This window comes from Plutella xylostella, chromosome 10, assembly GCF_932276165.1.
Source record: "Plutella xylostella chromosome 10, ilPluXylo3.1, whole genome shotgun sequence".
In the NCBI taxonomy this organism is placed as follows: domain Eukaryota; kingdom Metazoa; phylum Arthropoda; class Insecta; order Lepidoptera; family Plutellidae; genus Plutella; species Plutella xylostella.
The window spans coordinates 6,251,741-6,272,763 of record NC_063990.1 but is presented as its reverse complement, the minus strand read 5'-3'; the positions used below and the strand labels follow the sequence as shown (position 1 = coordinate 6,272,763).

General features: G+C 41.1%; 1 protein-coding gene across 9 annotated transcripts in view; it reads left to right on the top strand.

The window, feature by feature from the left end:
* The window catches only part of LOC105380532 (Ca(2+)/calmodulin-responsive adenylate cyclase), a 79,986-nt gene extending 60,430 nt beyond the window's left edge, over positions 1-19,556 (top strand). The window contains exons 8-23 of one of the 9 annotated variants that reach the window (XM_048623303.1): positions 3,400-3,558; positions 4,085-4,229; positions 5,983-6,153; positions 7,196-7,345; positions 8,734-8,781; positions 9,791-9,976; positions 10,146-10,424; positions 10,567-10,865; positions 11,063-11,222; positions 13,408-13,491; positions 14,517-14,678; positions 15,029-15,242; positions 15,333-16,548; positions 16,776-16,940; positions 17,257-17,359; positions 17,583-19,556. In XM_048623303.1, coding sequence (XP_048479260.1) covers positions 3,400-3,558; positions 4,085-4,229; positions 5,983-6,153; positions 7,196-7,345; positions 8,734-8,781; positions 9,791-9,976; positions 10,146-10,424; positions 10,567-10,865; positions 11,063-11,222; positions 13,408-13,491; positions 14,517-14,678; positions 15,029-15,242; positions 15,333-16,548; positions 16,776-16,940; positions 17,257-17,359; positions 17,583-18,005 — 3,964 coding nt within the window. In that variant the 3' untranslated portion in view covers positions 18,006-19,556. Of the gene's footprint in view, positions 1-3,399; positions 3,559-4,084; positions 4,230-5,982; positions 6,154-7,195; positions 7,346-8,733; positions 8,782-9,742; positions 9,977-10,145; positions 10,425-10,566; positions 10,866-11,062; positions 11,223-13,407; positions 13,492-14,516; positions 14,679-15,028; positions 15,243-15,332; positions 16,549-16,775; positions 16,941-17,256; positions 17,360-17,582 lie in introns of all 9 variants that reach the window. The other 8 variants (XM_048623308.1, XM_048623307.1, XM_048623306.1 and 5 more) reach the window with 8 other exon arrangements.
* Positions 19,557-21,023: the final 1,467 nt, after the last annotated feature.

The following is a 21,023-nucleotide window of genomic DNA, read 5'->3' as shown; positions in this document are numbered from 1 at the left end:
AAAACAACAATGTAGAAAAGGTGTTCCAGCTCAGTGAGGGTCCCTAGACGACTGCCACATTTCATAATTGCACCGAATCAATGGTGATGTGCTGCTGAAGTACTGTAGAGCCTCGTTAATCCGTACCCAGGCTTATCCGAACGCCGCTGTAATCCGAACTGGGTTTGGCTGATGAAAACGACTTGTCCTTACCCAAAAAGACGATGCCTTTGTTTGGTGAATAAATAGAAACCGCCAGACTAAAATTGGCCACTTTATTAATAAGTAACTTGTGTAACAAAAAGTTTAAATATGTATCTTAGTAAACTTCAATTCATAATATTCTATCAAAATATATAGTCACTTTTTCCGTACTATAATCCGAACGCTCCGTGACTTTCGTGAGTCCGAACAGGGGTTATGTTTTGGTATTTCGGATTAACGAGGCTTACTTTATTGCAATTCGTTGCATTCGAGGTGATTATGGCGTTGAGGAAGCGCTCTGATATTCATGGTCGGTGTTAGTTTTCAGGAGATGAAAAACTCTTGTATATAGATAGTAGATATAGATACCTATTGTGAATTTTTTAACAAGTTCATTTTTACCATGATACTTTTATAATGTAAAAAATATATAATTGAAGTTATGAATATGCGATAAAATAAGTGTTTGTGAACCAAATCCGGCTTACAGACAAAAATATAAACGGTGCCGACGCCGGTGTTAGAAGTAGACGGATTATCGTTTCGCCACTTACTGACGAGCGGGGCTTCGGATTATGCCTCGATTGTTCACAAACATTCCACGTCATATTCCTGGAAAGTTTTACCTTGTGACATGCTTTTACTGGCAGGTTACTTAGAATAGGTAAGTTATATTTTACTGTTGGTCTTCATACTCGTACCACAAACAATAGACAACCGATAAAAATATGTTTACTATCAATTACCTTGTTTATTTATGTAGTAGGTGTTATAATGAGTGAACTAAGGCTTGTTCAATAAAAAAAGGTTTCGCAGCTTTAAACTATACAGATATTTGTTTCAAACTTATACCAGTATTTGTATCTTTTATATAACTTCAGTCAGGTAATATTTATTTTTCTAAGAAATATAGGGTCGAGTTGAGTAAAAGCGTTAAAGTTCACTCGCACTCCATTTAAAGCACAAAGGCGAAAGTATAACAAGAGCTTTCTTTTCTCGCAAAAGGAAAATAAAAGTACTTATATTGGTGTCTTTTGTGCTCCGTAACAAGCCGCAACAATATCGGATGCACAAAGTGCTTCCATCGACCCCCAGGAAATGTAAAACGGAAACAAATTGTTTTCCCCACATCTGCTATTGGCAGTTGGAAAAATTCTAGGTATAACCTAGGTACGTGCTGTAAGCAATGTAGGTCATTTACTATAGTTTTGTTGTTATTTAGTTGGGTTTCTTTCGTTAGGTAGATAGCGTATGCTGCATTTTCATCCCAAAAACTTGCAAAAATTCCTCATGAAAGCCACATAAAAGCTTCGTTGCGTTGGCACAAAATAAAATGAATTTACTAAAGTTGTGTTTATACTCTACGGTCAGGTGTCACCGCTTTTGTCTTCATTAATGAAAAATTACGACGCAATTTCTCAAATCCCGACGTCCGCCGCTCGTCGCCGACTCATTTACAAAACGTGGATGTTGCAATTATTCGTTTGAAGTTGACAATTTGAGACAAACCCAGACAGATATATTTGTGCTTTACCCAACAAAGCACATCGTAAACAAATACATAGCGTCACGGATTTCTTTATTACGCAATACAAACACATTTTGTCTGCTTAGTTTTCCTTTCATCCACATTTTCCATAGCCGTTTTATGATGGCCTTATTAAATAAGTTATGGCCGAAATGGTAATAAAGCAGTGACCGTCGCACGCACAGCGAGACGGCGACGAGGCGACTGTAAAGTTAAACTAATTTGTTAGCAATAACTTACTTTGGAAGGAAACGAAAAAAGCGTAGAGACGGCGAAAATAAAGCCTTGATTACGAATCGTGGATTTAATCAGGTCGCGGCCACGCCCGTGATGTAAATGCGCCGAGCGTTATTTAATTGCGGGGGATGCGCTTCTCAAGGGCCATCCGCGCTCATTACTGCTTTTATTTATACTCCGCTTAACTGGCATAAACCTGGCTCGACAAACCGGCAATTGCGACTTCCCCGTTTGTACAGTCGGCTAAATAATGACATTGGCCACCCCAGCGTAAACGTTTTCGATACATACTTACAAACCATTTTTATTAGTTATTGTACATTTTGTTTAAATATTTTGGTTTCATTTCAGGTATCAGCTGTCATTAGATCATAAAATTTAAACTTGCACTGGAGTGGCCAATGCAATCCTTTTGCTGACTGTACTTCAATTTACAGAAGCGCGCTCTCGTATTCTAATATGAAACTCTATTAAAAACAAAGTTACGTTGGAGAAGTTCATTCATGCACCGATTCATCACCCGCCTACCACTACAGATGCCTCAAAATTAAACGATCTTTCGCCTTTATCTGGTTTTGTTTGAATCTACGCCAAGGCATAAATTGCCATCATTAATTAGAAACTCGCCATGTTTACAATTATTTGTAACTGAAAGTTGGCCGTCCGTCTACAAGCCACGCTCTTGACCAGTAAACTGCTACACGCAAAGTAGATGTAATAATTTATGTGTGTAAACATACAATAGGTGGTTGCATTTGTTGGATATTGTGTGTTATTCCTTTACCTCGTGTTTGTGGAGATAAAACTGGCACAATAAACTCGCAGACTGTTTATAGTTTAGCACCGACGCAAATGTAGTGGCAGTGTGTAAAATGTGTATATAAAAATCTCTTGGCTTGTTATGTTTATGACACTGAAAATTACGACCAGTGTAAAAGTAAAATCTAATATTTTTCTGCGTTTGCAGTATTGCCAACTTAAATGTGCGATAAATGATGCCGCTGTTTAGTTTCATAATAATTTTATCATCAGCTACACGATGTGTTCAGTTTAATGGGACCCGGGTCGGGACATACTTGGGTCTTTCACAAAAAAATATCAATTCTCTACTGACAATATTATAAATTACTCTCTTCAAAATTTTGCTCGGCTCTACTCTTCCAGCTGCCTATCAGTTTCCCATACCTATGTCATACCGTCTTCACATCCCTGGTGCAAGCGAGACAGCTACATCTCCCTCTCCCTCACATCAGAGCTACCGTCTTAACATCCCTTTAGCAAGCGAGACAGCTAAATCCCCCCTTTCCCTCATACCGATGCTACCATCTAATCTAAACATCCCTGGTGCAAACAAGACAGCTACATTTCTCCTCTCTCTCAAATCGATGCTACCGTCTCCAACTCCACATCCCTGGTACAAGCGAGACAGCTAAATCCCCCCTCTCCCTCAGGTCGGTGGTGGAAGCCACGGACGTGCAGCTCAACATGCGCGTGGGCATCCACACGGGGCGCGTGCTGTGCGGCGTGCTCGGCCTACGCAAGTGGCAGTACGACGTGTGGTCCAATGACGTCACGCTGGCGAATAACATGGAGGCGGGCGGGGAGCCGGGGTGAGTGAGCACTCTTTAATGAAGACGGGAGACTGAAAAAACTTTATTTATTTATCTTTGTTCACACGCCTCTACCTTTTGCGTATCCACTTCTGGATCTATTGTAGATAGGGCTCATGAACAGATCCATTTTCAGGCAGCAGGTAGAACAGTGTTCAGAAAGGAAAATAGTAAACTGCTTCTGATCTACGAAAACCTACCCTCGTTGTTGCCAATTTAAATGACAGCTGATGGAAACGTTAAGCTCCAATTTCACCATAATCTGTTAGATTTTAATATGGAGATGACGTATAATTGATGACATTACAATGTAACAGGGGTGTTAATGATCTAACCGACTATGGTGAAACTAGGCATAAGCATTGCAGTCTTTACTCCAGCAATTATTTCTTTAACCTATTATGTTCCAATGCTAGACAAAAGTCTTTCTCTGGGTCTTCCACGTATACCTGTCAATGGCCTCCTCAATCCAGTGCCTAAAATTCTCAGGTTAGTATATATCATATGACTGCTTGTATACCCCCAGGCGAGTGCACATAACGCAAGCGACGCTGGAGTGCCTCGGCGGCGCCTACGAGGTGGAGGCGGGGCAGGGCGCCAGCCGCAACGCGTATCTCAGGGACCACTCCATACAGACCTACTTCATCATCCCCCCGCCGAGGCGACGGAAAGTAAGTCAAACATAGACTAAGGGTGTCTTGCACCAAACATTTAAACGCAATTAAAACAATTTCTGTCTTACTTCGACAGTATAGTGTCACAGCAAGAGATCATAGATTTAATTTTGATTAACTGTTTGATGGCTGTTGGCCCGCGTGGTGGACTAGGCCTTAACCCTCCCTTCCTTCATTGGAAGGAGACACGTCCACCAGCGCACCAGCAGTGGGGACCTGTTGGGTTGTTGTGATGAGGCTATGTTTAGGCTACTTTTAGTGATCAACTCGAAGACATGGGGATTTCCCTGATATCAGCTCATCATATTCATCAGCCCGTAGTTATAATTGCCTACTGATAGATTTGGTTATGTCCCAATGAGCTTACTCATGTCAGGAAGGAAGTGTAAGGGCTATTTTAATAATTTTGTTGCCCCAGCGGGTGGCGCTGGCAGACACTTAAAATTCGCATATTTATTTACCCCCTGTATGTATATGGCAATGCCGAGCCCAGGGAAATCTCTCAGCAGACAGTTTGCGCAGTGTTTAACATGGGTTGGTTGCGAAGCTTCGAAATGGATACAAATACAAGGTACCTATAGAGAATACCAACCACGAGATAACCACTAATAGATACGTAGTTAAACGTGTAGGACGTTTTGTAGCACCGCGCCTTGTGATTGGTCTAATTTCGCTCACGATCAAATAGAGGCTGCGTATCCAATGATTACGCTGATTCCAATATTATAGTACTTACCTATAGAAGGTATTTCGCGAGTTAAGTTACTTGTACACTTTCATTTTTTTCAAGTTTCAAAAGTTCTTTGATGTCTCGGAATACATAATTTTAAACATATTACTCAAATACATGACATAAACTTATGATAGTGGCTTTGGCGGCCCCTCGGGGAGTACCCGTCGTAAGGGCTTGTAGTGTCGGTATGTAACACGGGTCGTCGTGGGTAGTGACCCTTGTTATGACATCTTATGCCGAATGGAGAATGTTTTTATTAGTCTCCAACGTCTGCTGAACTTCAGTCGAACTTGAAACAAATAATATAATTTTACCGGTTCTAAAATGTTTCGTGGAAAGGACGTATTTGTCAAAACTGAAGTAATTTGTTCAGCCTGAAAGTTTCCCTACCTACCTAACATTTGTAGAACTACAACTTTACTTTATTTACCTCTTCTATAACGTTGACAACTAAAAGCGGGTACTTATAGCAAAATTAAATACTATGTTTTATTGGCACCCCGTGGAGCTATTTACTTAATTAATGTATATAATCATGTACTGTGTACATATACGAGTAGTGACAAATCTCTGCCACCTACGTATATAGCTTTATGGCTTAATTATATCGCTTTATATAGGGTCAATGTCACATGGATCACTGCTGTGGCACTAGATGGGGAGACCAACTCTGCTGATTTATGTCTGGTTGGGGAAAATTTTAGTTTCAAAGGTATACAAGGTTATTGTTGATAGGTACTAATTCTGTTAGGTACTCATAATACTAATGAAAAGTTATGATCCTGAGTTATGGTTACAGTTCATTTGTAAGGTAATAAAGTTTAAAAATACTTTAGTAACAATGGAGTCTGATTGGCTTACGAAGGCAACAAGGCTCGCGATTTGAAGAATTACTCGTATTTTTTGGATAATTCTATTCACAGAAACGTTTGGTTATGGTGATTAGTATTAGCCACTGTAATTACAAATATCACTGATCAACACCTACTATAATATTATTTTTCTTTCCAATTCCAGATGTGTCTCTCGTCAGGCGTGGGGCTGGGGTCGTCGCGGCGCAAGTTGTCGTTCAAGAACGTGTCCAATGTGGTCGTGCAACTGCTGCACTCCATCAAGTTCAACGTAGACGTGCCATTCTCAAACATGGCCGCCTCGCCACAGGAACTAAAGGCTAATGCAGCTAGAAAGGTAAAGAAATACAATACACAAAGGTTTTTATTAATAGCTTTTGCTGATTGACATAAAATATAAGATGTAAGTGATTCGTTTGAGCTACCGAGCCAAATTAGTCAGTCATATGAAACGACATGAATAATGATATGACATGCTTGTGTCATATTCTTCTCAGGTTGAATTTGCGTCATGATATCGAAACGACACTGCTTGTGTTGTTTTGAGATACACCATGTTTGGATGAGATGATTTTAATAACAAATAATCTAATTAAAAATCAATGCTTTGAGTAAATTACAAAACGAAATTTACTATGGTACATATACTTCAAACTACAGTGCATGCTAATAAAAGACGAACAAATGATTGGTTTAATTAACGGTTTATCATAAACTTCTCAAAAATATTCTAAAAACTACTCACTGACTGCACGTTTCGTTTTCAAAATTGCACCTTTTCGGACGAGGCAAATACGCGCCGAGTCTATTCTGTTTTCTTGGATAATATCTGTTTGTGTGGAACTTGTTTTGAAGAGTTAACTTCGGCATTTCTTTCAGCAAGGTAAGTGCTCTTCTTTTAGTACAGTTTGAAATACGAACCCTGATACTTTCAGCATGTCTTGTATCAATACTTATCTATCAATACCTACATATTTATTTAAGTATACCTAACTTACCTACTATATGTCTCCTTATATATTCGTTGTGGTAGCTAGAAATTTATAAAAATGCTATAATTTTATGTATACAATATAAATTGTAAATGATCAATATTATTGCTAAGTACTGTAGTAGGTACTTTCGATTATTTATAAAACATCAAAGTTCGTGTCTATAACTAAAACAATTCATAACCGTAGAATAATATAAGTAGGTAACGTAAGCTCTAGTCTGTATTTAAACAACTATCCATGCACCCAATCTTAACACAAACATGTTTATTGTCAGCTAGGCTTCTTCTATTCATAGGCTTGACAGCATACACCAAATTCTATACCAGCAGCAACAGTAACAGTAATCAAATGATTCACCTGTCTAACTGCCCATGTGTCACCCAGGTGCTGGATCTCCGCCGCGCGTTGCACGCGGAGCCAGGGTCAGCCGAGGCGCTGCGCCTGGCGGCCATGCGGGCGGAAGACGTGAGCGCCCCCCACCAGCACACGTTCGACGCCGTCATGTCCACCCGCCTGCGCACTGACCTCCCGCCGGTCCTACCACCCTCCTAGCGACTGAGACATTAGAGCCGTGCTTGTCTTTGCTTGTGTTTGGTTTTTGGAACGCGGCTTTGCGAGTAGTTTTCGGTATCCAACTTTGTGTTTGGACTTAAATATCTTACAGTTAACGTTTTAACAACGAATTGAATGAAAGTAACGGTCCGTTAAGTGTAAGGTAAGGTGCCTACAGGAATTCGCAAGGATGGATATTGAATGTGCGGCCTTTTAAATTCAAGAACAAAAAACAACTTTTGCCGCTAGACCCATCGGCTGTACATCAATATTTTTTTTGTATCTTGGTTCCATCTGTTTACAGCCATAGTAGTTCTTTTTGATCACATGGTCAGAAAACATCTATACTGCAAGTCCATGACAGAATCACAAGCAAGATAAAGCAAGGCACTAGTGTCCATATGCGCATTTATTATTAGATATACTCCTACGCGTATGCTTACTTATCTGTGCGTCACAAGCCACTCTTTAGTTGCACAATCTAACGATGTGGAGGACTTTGGAAATTATGTTTTCACTTTCTACTTTTGTATGACAATAGCAGATAAGTCTGTTTTTTGACATTTGATTGTATTTGCGGGTCATATACGCCGCAAAGCAAACGCTTTCGCATCGCTGTTTAGATTTAGAACCTAGATCTAGATGTGCAGTCTCGAACAAAGAAACCTGACTGGTAACATTATTGTCACTTTGAGACGGGTCAGGTTTCTTTGTCCCAGACTGTACCTGATGACTTAGTTCAGCCATGAGCGTATATGACCCGCACTTTCTGCCTCTACGACTGTACATGAAACGTATTAGGTATGAGTGGTATGACCTACTTAATACCTACATAATGCGATTCATACTGTGTTCCAAAATTATAACCTTGCTATTTGTTTTCTTGTAGTTAGTTAATTCGAGTGTTGGTTTTCAACTAAAACGGCTTTGAAACCACGAAATGATTATGCTTTTCATGAATAAATACCAAAAATGTTTCATGAGATACTCGATTATGTATGCTTTCTTAATTACTTATATGAAACCTCAACTTCCGAAGACTGAAAACGATATGCACTTTGTCACTGACATACATCTAAAATACAGACATTGCCACCTACATACCTACACCATATCGAAGTAAGAACCATACAACAAATGCAATGAACATTCCCCCCATTCAAAATATCGTCTTAGTTGCTTATGTTTTCCAATTTTATGTATCTGGTAGTTACAAGTGTATTGGGTACGTGACACAAATAAATGCTTCACAAAGTTACCTACGTATCAGTAAAAACTATGCTATCCGATTCTACTCTCCGTGACTATCTAGTAACATGACATTGGAAACAACCAGCGATTAATTCCGGCCGTGTCCTCGTTGTTTTCAGATGTTCCGCCCCTGGACATTAGTCCCTCAGCAATTAACCGCTGGAACAGTAAGCCAAGCCGCCATGTTGTTCTTGTGTACTCTTGTATCCCTACAACCGGGCCTCACTCTAATACCCGACGAACTAAATAAAATAAACTACTTCTATCCGCTTATAAGGACCACTCCTAAACGGACTATGGGAACAAAACTAATCAAGTATAGAGTACCGACCAGTAACCTACCACAAACGCACAAGATAACCCTGCTTGCAGTGATTTATAAACGATAAAATAAAAGAATCGAATACAAAAGCAGGGTTATTTTAGACCTTGTGGCACCACCACAGAACCCAATACCTACCACACTATTAACAATTGGACACGATATTAATTTCTAAATTTGTGAAGGTGTAACAAGTTATTTGAATAAAGCCGCTCGCACTGAACTGTGTTTCACTCACGCCCCGGTAGAGACCTGCGCACGCATGGCATGACCCCATGACCTGACATGTAACTGCATGGATTGATCCTTACATTTGTAACCTCACAACGATTTTCTCTGGATTTTTTCATTCTCATCTAGCTGCAACCTCATTAGAGTCATTAGTCTAGCTTAGCGCAACACCATCCAGAAAAGATCGATGCGAATTTTATTAATTTAAGTTTAAATAACAGATTCTATCTCTCAGTAATTAATTATTTATCAATGAATGCAAATTACTTTCATTCATAACTCAGACCACTACTTAAATCTGTCTATCATTGTAAACTAGGTCCATTCAGATCTTCTAATCTTGTTTCTAAATTCATCTATTGATTCTCATTTGACTTTACCTATTTACTATTATTGTAATGATGTGATGCTGCTTCGGAGCCCGGACTTTAGCCGTCAAGGTCAGTGCGCGCCCCCGTACGAAGCATGTGTCTCCAGCGTCCGCCACAGAGCAGACCATTCTGCTCTGTGAACCCGCCCTTGTATACTTAACCCTGTGACCGTCGCCCTATCAGTGTGTCCTGTCGATGTTTCAGATGGGTTTTGGTGAGCAGTTGGCAATAAGTGGTGATTTGCGTCCACAGAGCAAAGTGACGGAGAAGTTCAAGCGGCCGCTGAAGAAGCGTCACTCGTCTGTGTACCACCAGCCCACCAACCGAGTGAACAAGTTCCTGGCGCAGGCCATCGACGCCCGCTCCGTGCACCGCGAGAAGGCCACACACGTGCATCTGCTCACGCTCTGCTTTAAAGATCCAGCTAAGGAGGCCAAGGTGAATGCATACAACAACCACTATGATGAAATCTGCATACTGTTAAAAACAACCGAAGTGCGGTCATAACGGAATATGGCTGAAACTTTGGCAGCACTATCGACAATCACATTGAAATCCAGTTTACTATGCGTCTTCTTCCTACTAACCTGTTACGTCACGTTTCCAGTACCGAGCATCGAACGACGGCGGCTGGGCGGGCTCGCTCTCCGCCGCATTAGGAACCCTGGCCACGGCCGGGGCGCTGCAGGCCACTATCCTGCCCCGGACCACCATCCTACTACTACTATTCGTCACAGCCTTCTCTTGGTCCGGAGCAGTGCTAGGGCTGACTCTGGCTGCGAGACTGAGGATAATTCCGTGTGATGTGTCCCGGCCGTTTGCGCTCAGGAATGCTATCACGACGTTTACGTTAGTGCTGGGGTATGCCGTCAGCCAGGTCAATGTGGTGAGTTACAGAAGATTAGTATTTTAATGGTATGGTGTGCTTAAGGAATGCCCTCTGCATAGCTATAAAAGTAGCTGATAGCTTTAATGGCTTGAGTAAAATGTTAAATTACAATCTTACCAAATAAAACTATATTTTCCAGGTGACCTGCCGAGAACTGAATATATGCAGGAACCTCACAGAAAACATAACAATGAACGACATCCGCGCAACAAGCGACGACATAGCCACAGTGTTATGGAGCATCAACGACCACAGAATATGTCCGATACCTCTGTACATAACCCTGGGCTGTTGCCTGAGTATGCTCGCAGTGGCCGTGTTTCTGCGGCTGCCGATACTGATAAAAGGGGTGTTGTTAGCCTTCATGACGGCAGGGTACATGGCAGTCATTCTGGCGTACCACAAGGATCTGTTCGACTGCTACGATAGGATGGTTGAGTGAGTATTAATGTTGGTTATTCAGTTTTTAATCAAAACATACATACCTATTGCTGTTACAGTCATGCACCCGCATATATAGCAATGTTCAACAACTGGGTTAGTTTCCATATTAGGTACTTTATCATCAGGCATATTTTAGGTCTATGCCTATACTCATCCTAGCTTTACTAAAACTTATTTATCCCCTATTCCAGACCAGGCCCCATAGGCTCAGCCTACGTGTCCTCAGCGTGGACATTAGCCCTGGCTCTAGCGGTCCTATTGCACGCGCGGCAGACCGAGTGGACCGCCCGGCTCGACTTCCTGTGGCAGGCGCAGGCCAGGGATGAGAAGAGAGATATGGATGCTTTGCAGGTAAGGTTTAACATGAATGTTTATGTTAAAGTGGGGGATTCAAACAAACAAAGAAACTTAAAGCTAGATGCTTCTGTGACCATCATACAGCGGCTTACCTACGCTACGGACAAGACTGGACTGAAACTTAGATTTTACGCATACTAGGATCTCATGTAATGTTTTCGTCGGTTTAATGACTTTCACGTCACCCATTGTAAGCCATACATGCCTACAATGGGTGACGCAAGAAGCGCTAATTTATTTTAATTTGCCAAACGTATATATGTAGGAATGGAGCATTATCATTTATTATTATTTGGATGAACAGAGTGTGTGAAGAAAGGAAGAAAGCATCGATTGTCTATGAAAGGAAGTTTGACTGAGATGGATGGAGGATTAGAAAATGTGGTTGTGCTCAAATATAAATAATTATTTTAAAAGATGTTTTAACTAAAATAAACGAGATTCAGTGATTAAATCAGCTTGGTTCTCATTTCCACCGCCTGGTCCCACAATTTTGGGGGCTCGTCCGGGATCGAGCGTGGAAATGAGAAAAAAACGACGCGTGATGAGCACACAGGACGACGGCCATTAAAGACGAAGACGAAAATACGACGAAATTAATTGGAAAAAGTGATTGGTGACAAAGTTGGTCGCTAGTCACTAAATATTTAAAGACGAAGACTAAAAATGACGACGCAAACAAGAAACGACGAAAGAAGTAACGCAATGCTTGGTAGCATGGTGTCCAACGACAAATTCTGCGGAGTTACAAAATTCAGTGGAGAAGATGAGACGTATTCCTCGGTGAAGTGGGCCGCCGATATTGAAGATAATGCCGAGATATTCGGATGGAGTGCCCGGCAGAAACTCATTGTCGCTCGACAATCGCTCGTTGGTACGGCTCAGTTGTGGCTGAGATCGGAGGAGACGTACAAAACATTTGAAGAACTAAATGCCGCCTTACAAATCGAATTTCCTGATGAATTAAATTTAAATAGCAAGGAAATGCACAAGCATAGATACCCAGAAGAAGAAAATGACAGCCATAGACACGAATCATGCAAAGAAGAACTGAGTGACAGCCAAGAAATGACAATGTCAAGCAGCAACTATCAAGAAGTTGTAAACAAACAAGGTTTACAGAATGAAAAGGGGGAAAAGATAGATATTTGTGAAAAATCTGTAAATATGTTGATAGATGACGGAAATGACGTTAACCTTATTGTAGACGATGTATATATTGTAAAAAGCGACGATGAAATGAAGACAATGAGAGATGAACTAATCGATATGAAGGTTAATCTCAAAGATGATATCCCTGAAGCACAGTGGCCAACGCGTATATCATCGATGGAACAGAAGTTAGTGGAGGAAGAAGTAGCAGAATGGTTGAGAGAGGGTATAATTCAAGGAAGTTACTCAGAAGATTCTAATCCTCTGGTGCCGGTGACAAGGAGAAAGACAAGGAAGGTGAAAAAGTTTAGAAATCAAGTAGTACCGAGGCGAAGAAGGATAAGAAGGCGAGTGACAAACGAGAGAAGAAAAATAAGAAGAGAATCGATACACGAGATTAAAAAGATGAAAGGAAAGAAGGAAAAGAAGATGAAAAGAAAGAAGACAAGAAAGAAGAAAAGAAAGGAAGTGATATTGGGAGAAAGAAAGATAAAAGTGATGATGAACGAATGATGACGAATGTGTGTGTTTTAAGTTGTAATGCCGTATTTGTTTATTATTATTAGTTAAGGTGTAATGCCGTATTTGTTTATGTTTATTAGTTAAGGGGTTAATCATTTAAGTTGTTTTAAATGCACATGCTGAGGGCAGCATGTAAGCAGGATGGCCGAGTTGTAGGAATGGAGCATTATCATTTATTATTATTTGGATGAACAGAGTGTGTGAAGAAAGGAAGAAAGCATCGATTGTCTATGAAAGGAAGTTTGACTGAGATGGATGGAGGATTAGAAAATGTGGTTGTGCTCAAATATAAATAATTATTTTAAAAGATGTTTTAACTAAAATAAACGAGATTCAGTGATTAAATCAGCTTGGTTCTCATTTCCACCGCCTGGTCCCACATATATTCGCGCCATAGAAATAATAAACTATAAACTTTATAATTCGTGCGGATTGAATTGTAGATGGCACTGGCTGTACTTTTTAAAATATACACTTTTTGAAGTATTTTTTGTTAAAATTTCAGGCATCAAACAGGAGGATACTGTTCAACCTGTTGCCGGCGCACGTGGCCACGCACTTCCTCGACAACCAGTTCCGCACCAACATGGTAATTATAGGGAAATACTTGAGCTTCTGCCTGAATGAGTGACGTATTTTTGAACAACGAGATATAAGGTGCGGGTTCGACTCCTGCGCATGTTATTCTGGAAGTTTTATAGTTACTTTTCAATTAATTAAATCCGTTCATCTTCATAATTATCGGGTCTTTTTAGATGTTTCAGAGTAGACTGTAAATAAATAATAATTCTGGTTTAATATTTCTAGGACCCCTTGCACCAACAAATTAAATCTAGATTTAGTGTCAAATGTCGATTTAAGAAACTTCAGTCCATATAAAATTTGACATTATATCGAGATTTAACACTAAATCTAGATTTAATATGTTTCTGCAAGTGGCCGCTAGTGTCTTATACTCATGAAAGCAGATTATACGCAGATTTTCCATGTTATAACTTCGCTTCTGAAGAACTGTCTTATATATTTTTATTAAAAACTGCTGCTTTAAAAAAGATACACATGCTGCTGTCACGGTTTGGCCTAAGCTTAAATCTCATATTTTACATCACCATTTTCATTATCGTGCACTGTTAATCATTTTAAATTCTTTCTTTTTGACACAGAAAGTCATTGTTTTATCATTTTCATTCGCGCACATAGCACTCTCATCCATTTGTGCCTTGTAATCTTGTCACTAACACATCTAACACGCTTTGTTTGTTTGCAACAAATGATGGTAGGTCACGTGACAGACTTACCAATGAAGGCAATTTAAATAACATAAGATAAGAATAAAAGATTATCTGCCGGTCACTTTAATGTTTCTTGAACCCATCCACACCAACTTACCTACAGACGTTTTATACATGTATAAGAGTAATTAAAACTATCTATAGATATCTGTGCACAAAATATCCAAACACACACCAATTTAAAAACCACATCAATTTACCAACACCAATATCTGCAGTTCCACACTTAGAAAACCCCTAATCCGCCAATCTAAATTCACTCGACCCAATCTAAAGTCTGTCACGCCCCTCCCGCACGCTTGCTTGCTGCTTGGCTGACTAGAGGCGTGGTTGGCAGGAGCTGTACCACCAGTCCTACCAGCTAGTGGGCGTGGTGTTCGCGTCCATCACCAACTACCACGAGTTTTATATGGAGCTGGATGGCAACAACCAGGGCATGGAGTGTTTGCGGCTGCTGAATGAGATCATTGCGGATTTTGATGAGGTGAGTTGGTTTTGGTTTTTAGGGGGATATTTTTGTTATGGACAAAGTTAGGCTTCTGTGGTGCGATTTTATGAGCAAAGTCTTCAGCGGTAACTGAGTGTACCAATTGTTCAATAGACCGCAAATGTCCGAAATTGCTATTCGCAATCTTGATTTTAAATACAAATAATTCTTATGTAAATCAAATTAGCTGTAAGTTTTCCTAAACAAATGGAGACATACATTTATTATAAGTATCTTTTGATGCAAATGCCCTTGAATAGACATTCTTTTAAGTTTGATCGATTTGTTTTGAATTTTAATTACAGCGTTTACAAGTGATAATGATAAAACTGATTGTATTCTTTCAGCTGTTGGGTGAAGATCGTTTCAGCGCGATAGATAAAATTAAAACCGTCGGATCGACGTACATGGCGGCCGTGGGTTTGATTCCCGACAAGAAGATGTCGGACGACGCCAGCACCAAGAAGTACATGGCCACTCTAGTAGAATTCGTGTTCGCCATGAGAGATAAACTGAAGGATATTAATGATAACTCCTATAATAATTTTATGTTAAGAGTTGGTAAGCATTTTTTTAATAAATAGGTATTTCATTCTTGGATATTTACTTATATCTTAGCCAACAATGTTTATTGTTATTTTCATTTTACAGGAATAAACCTAGGCCCAGTGGTGGCGGGCGTGATCGGCGCGCGCAAGCCGCAGTACGACATCTGGGGCAACACGGTGAACGTGGCCTCGCGCATGGACTCCACGGGCCTGCCCAACCACACGCAGCTCACCGGCGAGGTGTACCAGGTGCTCAAGGACCTGCCCTACCAGTTCGTCTGCAGGGGCAAGGTCAAGGTCAAAGGGAAGGGGGAGATGACTACGTACTTCTTGACGGATAGGGCGCCCAGTGAAGTGAGCGGACAGAATACGAACACGGGGCATCAGGGGCAGCCGCCGTCGGCGTACGGCGGCGTGGCGACCCCGCTGGCCATGCTGCAGGGCGGGGGCCGCCGCGCCGCGCCGCCGCCGCGCCTCGCGCCGGTCAGAGAGAGCGCTCCCGAGAGCGAGCCGCTGCTGCCCAACTCACACCAACTCACCAACAACCTGAAAGGCAGCAAGAACAGAAGGAACAAAGAGGAGGAGACGCCGCCGCCGCCGCCACCGCACGGGGTGGCTGTCAACCCGCGGTGGCCGCCGCCGCGCGCCTTCGTGCCGCCGTGGCCGCGGGGGCCGGAGGCGCGCCCCCCCGCGCCGCACAAGCGCCGCCCCCCCGCGCGCCTGCCCCGCCCCCGCTCCAGCGAGAGCCTGCCCCTCGCCCGCTCCCCGCGCGTGCACTCCTCTGCCGACGAGCTGAGTTCCCTCACGCGGTCGCCCAGTCTTAGCTCGTCCGACGAGAGCTACTCGCGCACCACGGACGCCTCGCCCTCCCCGCCCCGCGCCCCGCCCCGCGCGCCCCGCCCGCTCTACGACTACCCGCCGCTGCGCGCCAAGCCCGTGCTCAACAACATCAACGACATCTACGCCAAGCACAATAAAATCAACAAGAAACCGTCTCTCGAAGAGAAGATCTTGGACGGCTCGATCGACTTCCAGAAGGAGGACGAGAAACTGCAGCGTAGCATCATCAACATGATACAGGCTTCGTCGAAGCGCGACAGCTGCAGCCAGACGGACAAGAAGGACGTGGGCGCGCGGGGGCGGGCGGGCTCGGGGTCGGGGGCGGGGGCGCGGGAGGTGCTGTGCAAGCGCAGCCCCGCGGCCGACGTGGCCTGCGTGCTGCCCTTCGAGAGAGAGATACAAAGGCTGCTCGATGATAAAAATGTACTTAAGAGTGTTCCTCCGAAGGCTGAACGCAAGGATTTGAAACTTGAGCTTCGGTAAGTTATACTCATATTAGTTTTTTTCTGCTAACTTATTCTATATAGGATGTTACAATTGCAAGCATACCCTGATGTACATTAACATTAGTAATCATCGCCACCTTTTCAAATCTATCCATAAAGATGGCTCTGCACTTTCTTGGCCCCTTCTCCGTAGACTAAAAAGGCCATTTCACAATGGAGAGTTTACGTTACTTATAAAAAAAACCTTTCTTTCCCCACAGAGGCGCCCCCAGCCACGAGCAGCCAGCCCGCAACACCAACAACAACAGCAGCCCCCTTCACTGCGTGGGGCTGGCCGCCATCGCGTCGCTGGCGCGGCAGGACCGGCCCGCCTTCCCCGGCGTGCTGCCCACTGACGTGGTGGTGACCCCGCCGCGGGTTGACAGGTAAGAAGGGTGGTGGGGAAGCGCGAGGGAAAGTAGACTTGCAGCAGTGCAGTGTAAAATACGTGGCGAGTAGTGTGTAGCGTGGGACGCCGACGCCGCTCATTGCCCATGAGACGTATGACTTTTAACCCCAAAGGCAGTTAGGATCAAGAAAGGCCTTTCAAATAAAAAAGTATTGATGGATAGCCATGTGCAATGCAAGCAATTTTCCTCACTATACACTTCCTTCACAGTCAGAGATTAACAGATCACTGTTATGAAAATTATGAAGTGAAATAATTCAGTTTCGATAAAACGTCATCTTGTTTTGTTACAGTCCTGCGCACGAGAAGAATGAAGAGGAAGAGGAGGCTAAAGAGAAGGAGAAACAACAAGAGAAGGAGAGAGAGAAAGAACTCCAACACCGACTGCACAACCAGGTGCGTAATTTCACTTGATATCTTTCATATTTATGTATTTCCAATCTTACGCAATAAAGGTAACACTGCTATTTAAATCGTGTGTAAGACAAACGAATTCAGAACGGTATAAAGTCCAAATACCACTGTATACTTTTTCAATTCAACTCTCGCGTACTCCATACCTACTCTTATTTAGTCTATCATCCTTTCAACATAAATAACCAAACGTTTTCCCACGCAGGTGCCCACTTCTAACCACCGAGAGCTGGGTCTCTACGGCGAAAGCCAATCAGAGTGGAGCTCTTCCTGTTCGGAGGGGGAGGGCGAGGGGGAGGGGGGCCGCGCGGAGAGCACCGGCTACACCACCGACGACCCCGCTCTGGAAAACGTCTCCATGCTCAACGAAGCAGGGTTGACCGACGCCGAAGCCGCACTAAGCGACGTTAATTCATGCTACTTCGACCGAGACGACGATGTCTCCTCAAGAGCTTCTTCACGCCTACTGGATTCCGAAGCACTAGTGTCACTAGAGTCCCTCAGCGCCATCTATGACTCGGATGAGCCGGCGCATCGGTATTTGGCTAATATCCGCACGGTCAGCGAGTCTATCACGAGGAACTTCGGCCAGCCCGCACCCGTCACTGATGGGGAGAGCGACGTCTAGTGGTTGTTGAGGTTGATGCAGATCTACGCTGCTGTTTTGTGACCTACTGCCTTCGTGAGCGTGTGAGCAGTTAGCTCACTAGCGCCGCGGCGGCCGACAGAGTAACGTGCCGATGATGGGCCACGCGCTGACGGCTATGTCACACAGTGGCAAGCCGATTAGAACTCTTGTTACTTAAATCTTCGCACATCCATGACAGCGAATCCAAAGATTTTAGTTTAAAGCTCGTTTGTAAACGCTCTCTAGTGCAAATAATATAGTGCAATACTCAAAACCTCGGGACTGACAGTTCCCGAAGTCTGTTCTTATTCGTGTACAAAAGGATTTGTGAATGTCCAATGTTCATTTCCTCGGACCGATGTATAGTTTGATCTAAACGTATAATGTTATTGTATTAATTAGCCATGTTATCGACGTGCCTGCAGTCTCGTCTGTATCTATAGTCTGTATGATATTCGTGTACAGTGGAGGGACGCCATGTAATGGTGTCAAGCATCACCTAGGGGGTAAGAAATGATCTCTACAATTATAAGGTGCTCTGACTTAGAATTAATATTAATTTTGTTTAAAGGGAAGATGAGAATTTCAAAATTGATCGACCAATATTCGGAGATTTGTCTCAAGTATCGTATTGTTATCTTAAGGGATGGGGCTGGACCCGGCTATCATGTTCATCTCGCACTATATTCATCAGTATTGTAAATAAACAAAAGTATAATTTTGCATTTCCGTTATTAAGTAGCTTAACGTTACCATAATTATTATGAGTATGTAGTAGGTATATAGGTATGTAAGTACTTATATTTTCTTAATAGTATTTTTGTTAAGTATTGTTCATCCATTGCTAAAGTTTTTAACGATTTAAGTGCCATTATACAAATACTGCATGTTTGGTTGTCAATTACTTGATCTCACTACACATACGAGGTTATTGTGGTTAATATTAGTACTGCACAATGTGAAGGTACCTTAAATTCAATTTAAAACCTTCTTGGATTACACACTATTCATCAAATTTGATGGTTTTAAATGAGAATAATCAAATTAAAACTATTATCTTACGTACTTATGTAGGGTACCTTTACCTTATACTAAAACAAAACTTTCAAAAAGATAAAAATAATAAGTACTGTGTTATCTCCCTCATTTACCTACAGTAGTTATGAATTATGTATGACTGTATTATTTTCTTATAAGTATTATACCTACTTCAATACTTACCAAACGTGTAATAGACCTCACATCCTATTATTAAAGTACAATTGATTGGTTACATCCGTTACGGATATTTGTTATAGAATATTCATGTTTACAACACATTTCAAAATTGATTATATTAATAGGTATAATGTCAATTTCATGCTGTTATAGAACAATGTTAAATACTTACAGTAATTTTTTATTTTACGGAGGTATGCAGGTGTTATAAGATACTATATATATTCAGTTCTCTCTTAATTAAGGGCCATAATGGCTTGTGATAATATTTTCTATTTGATTAAAAACGATGAAACTTGAATCAATATTGTAGGTACTTATGATTTATTCATGTCTTATCATTTGCATGTGTTCGCAAATTATTTGCTTTTGGTTGATGCTTAGTTTCTATATCATATCACTGATAAATTTAATACCCAGGCAATGAAAAGGTTCCACTGAGAAAAGAACCACATTACTCCTAACCGGAAAAGGCTAGCTTAATAAAGCCTTCTGCAACATTGATGTACATTTAACAGAGCATCAGGATATTACCAACTAAAAACGGTTATATTTTGTTCAAGTTTTTTATTAAATGTTTGAAAAAAATTGGTTTCTTTGGTGTCGGCGGTCGGCATTTTGTGAGTAGAACTTTTTCTTTGCCCGTGAGTGTAGGTATACCTAATTGGCTTCTAAATTTTTTTGTGAAAGTTTCAGCATTAAGGCTGCTTTATTGTAAAATGAAGTACGTAAATCTGTGTAAATATTATTAAATCGACAACACCAACCTAAAGTATTTATTCCTGAAAGAAAGAAACCTACTTACCTATTTTTCGTAAAAATGAATATGCTAATTTGCTATCGGCCCATATTTATATTTGTAATGTTGTTTCTTGCTAATGGTATCGAGTACTTATTAGTGCCAAATTTTTTGAATGCAGCATTTCTATATTACCCACTTACGCGAGTTATAAATTTACTTGTTTAATTCAGCTGAGTTTACTATATTTTTTAAGAGTCACTCAATAAAATGATATTAATATAAAATGTTTTCAAAATATAATCTAGATCTGTCTTAGATAATCTAGATGACGAATAACATAAACACTTTATAGATACCTACTTTCAATTAATAAATATTTGTAACTGTAGTCATGTATTCACATTAAACCTGATAACACGACATTTAAGTTAACATCGAGAATAAAAATAGTAATCTTACGTACCTATATTTTTGATAACCATTACCATTTTAATGAAAATAACGATCCAGTTTAGTTTACTTTTATATACCCTTATTTTTGTACTCAATTTAGTTTAATGTGAATATTGTACCTACAGATCGACATTGTTCAACAATTTAATCATGGTTAAAATTATACTGTATTTTTTCCAATATGCCTTATGTAGATAGTGTATTTGTGTACCTTTTTATTTATTTGAATTCAATTTAAGCAATATTAATTACTTATGATTAAAGTGGTATATGCTACATAAAAATAATTTTATTTTTTTATTCAACATAGTTATAAATATATTACCCGCTGTTAATTTTGAGTTTGAGACACCTTAATCATTCTGTAAATATCTTCTTATGGAAGTACTTCAGTCAGTCAAGTACCTTACCTACAGACATTTAGGGAGTAAATTATTCATAGAAAAAAACAGAAAATTTTAGCTATTGAACTGTTTTGTCCCTCTCTGTCATAGAACAACTTGTTCTTCAAAACAGTTTATTACCTAAAACGCTCTGTAACTTTTCTATGAATAAGGGGGTTAAAGTAAGCTTTTCTTCTAAGTAGGTAGTTACCTATATCAAAG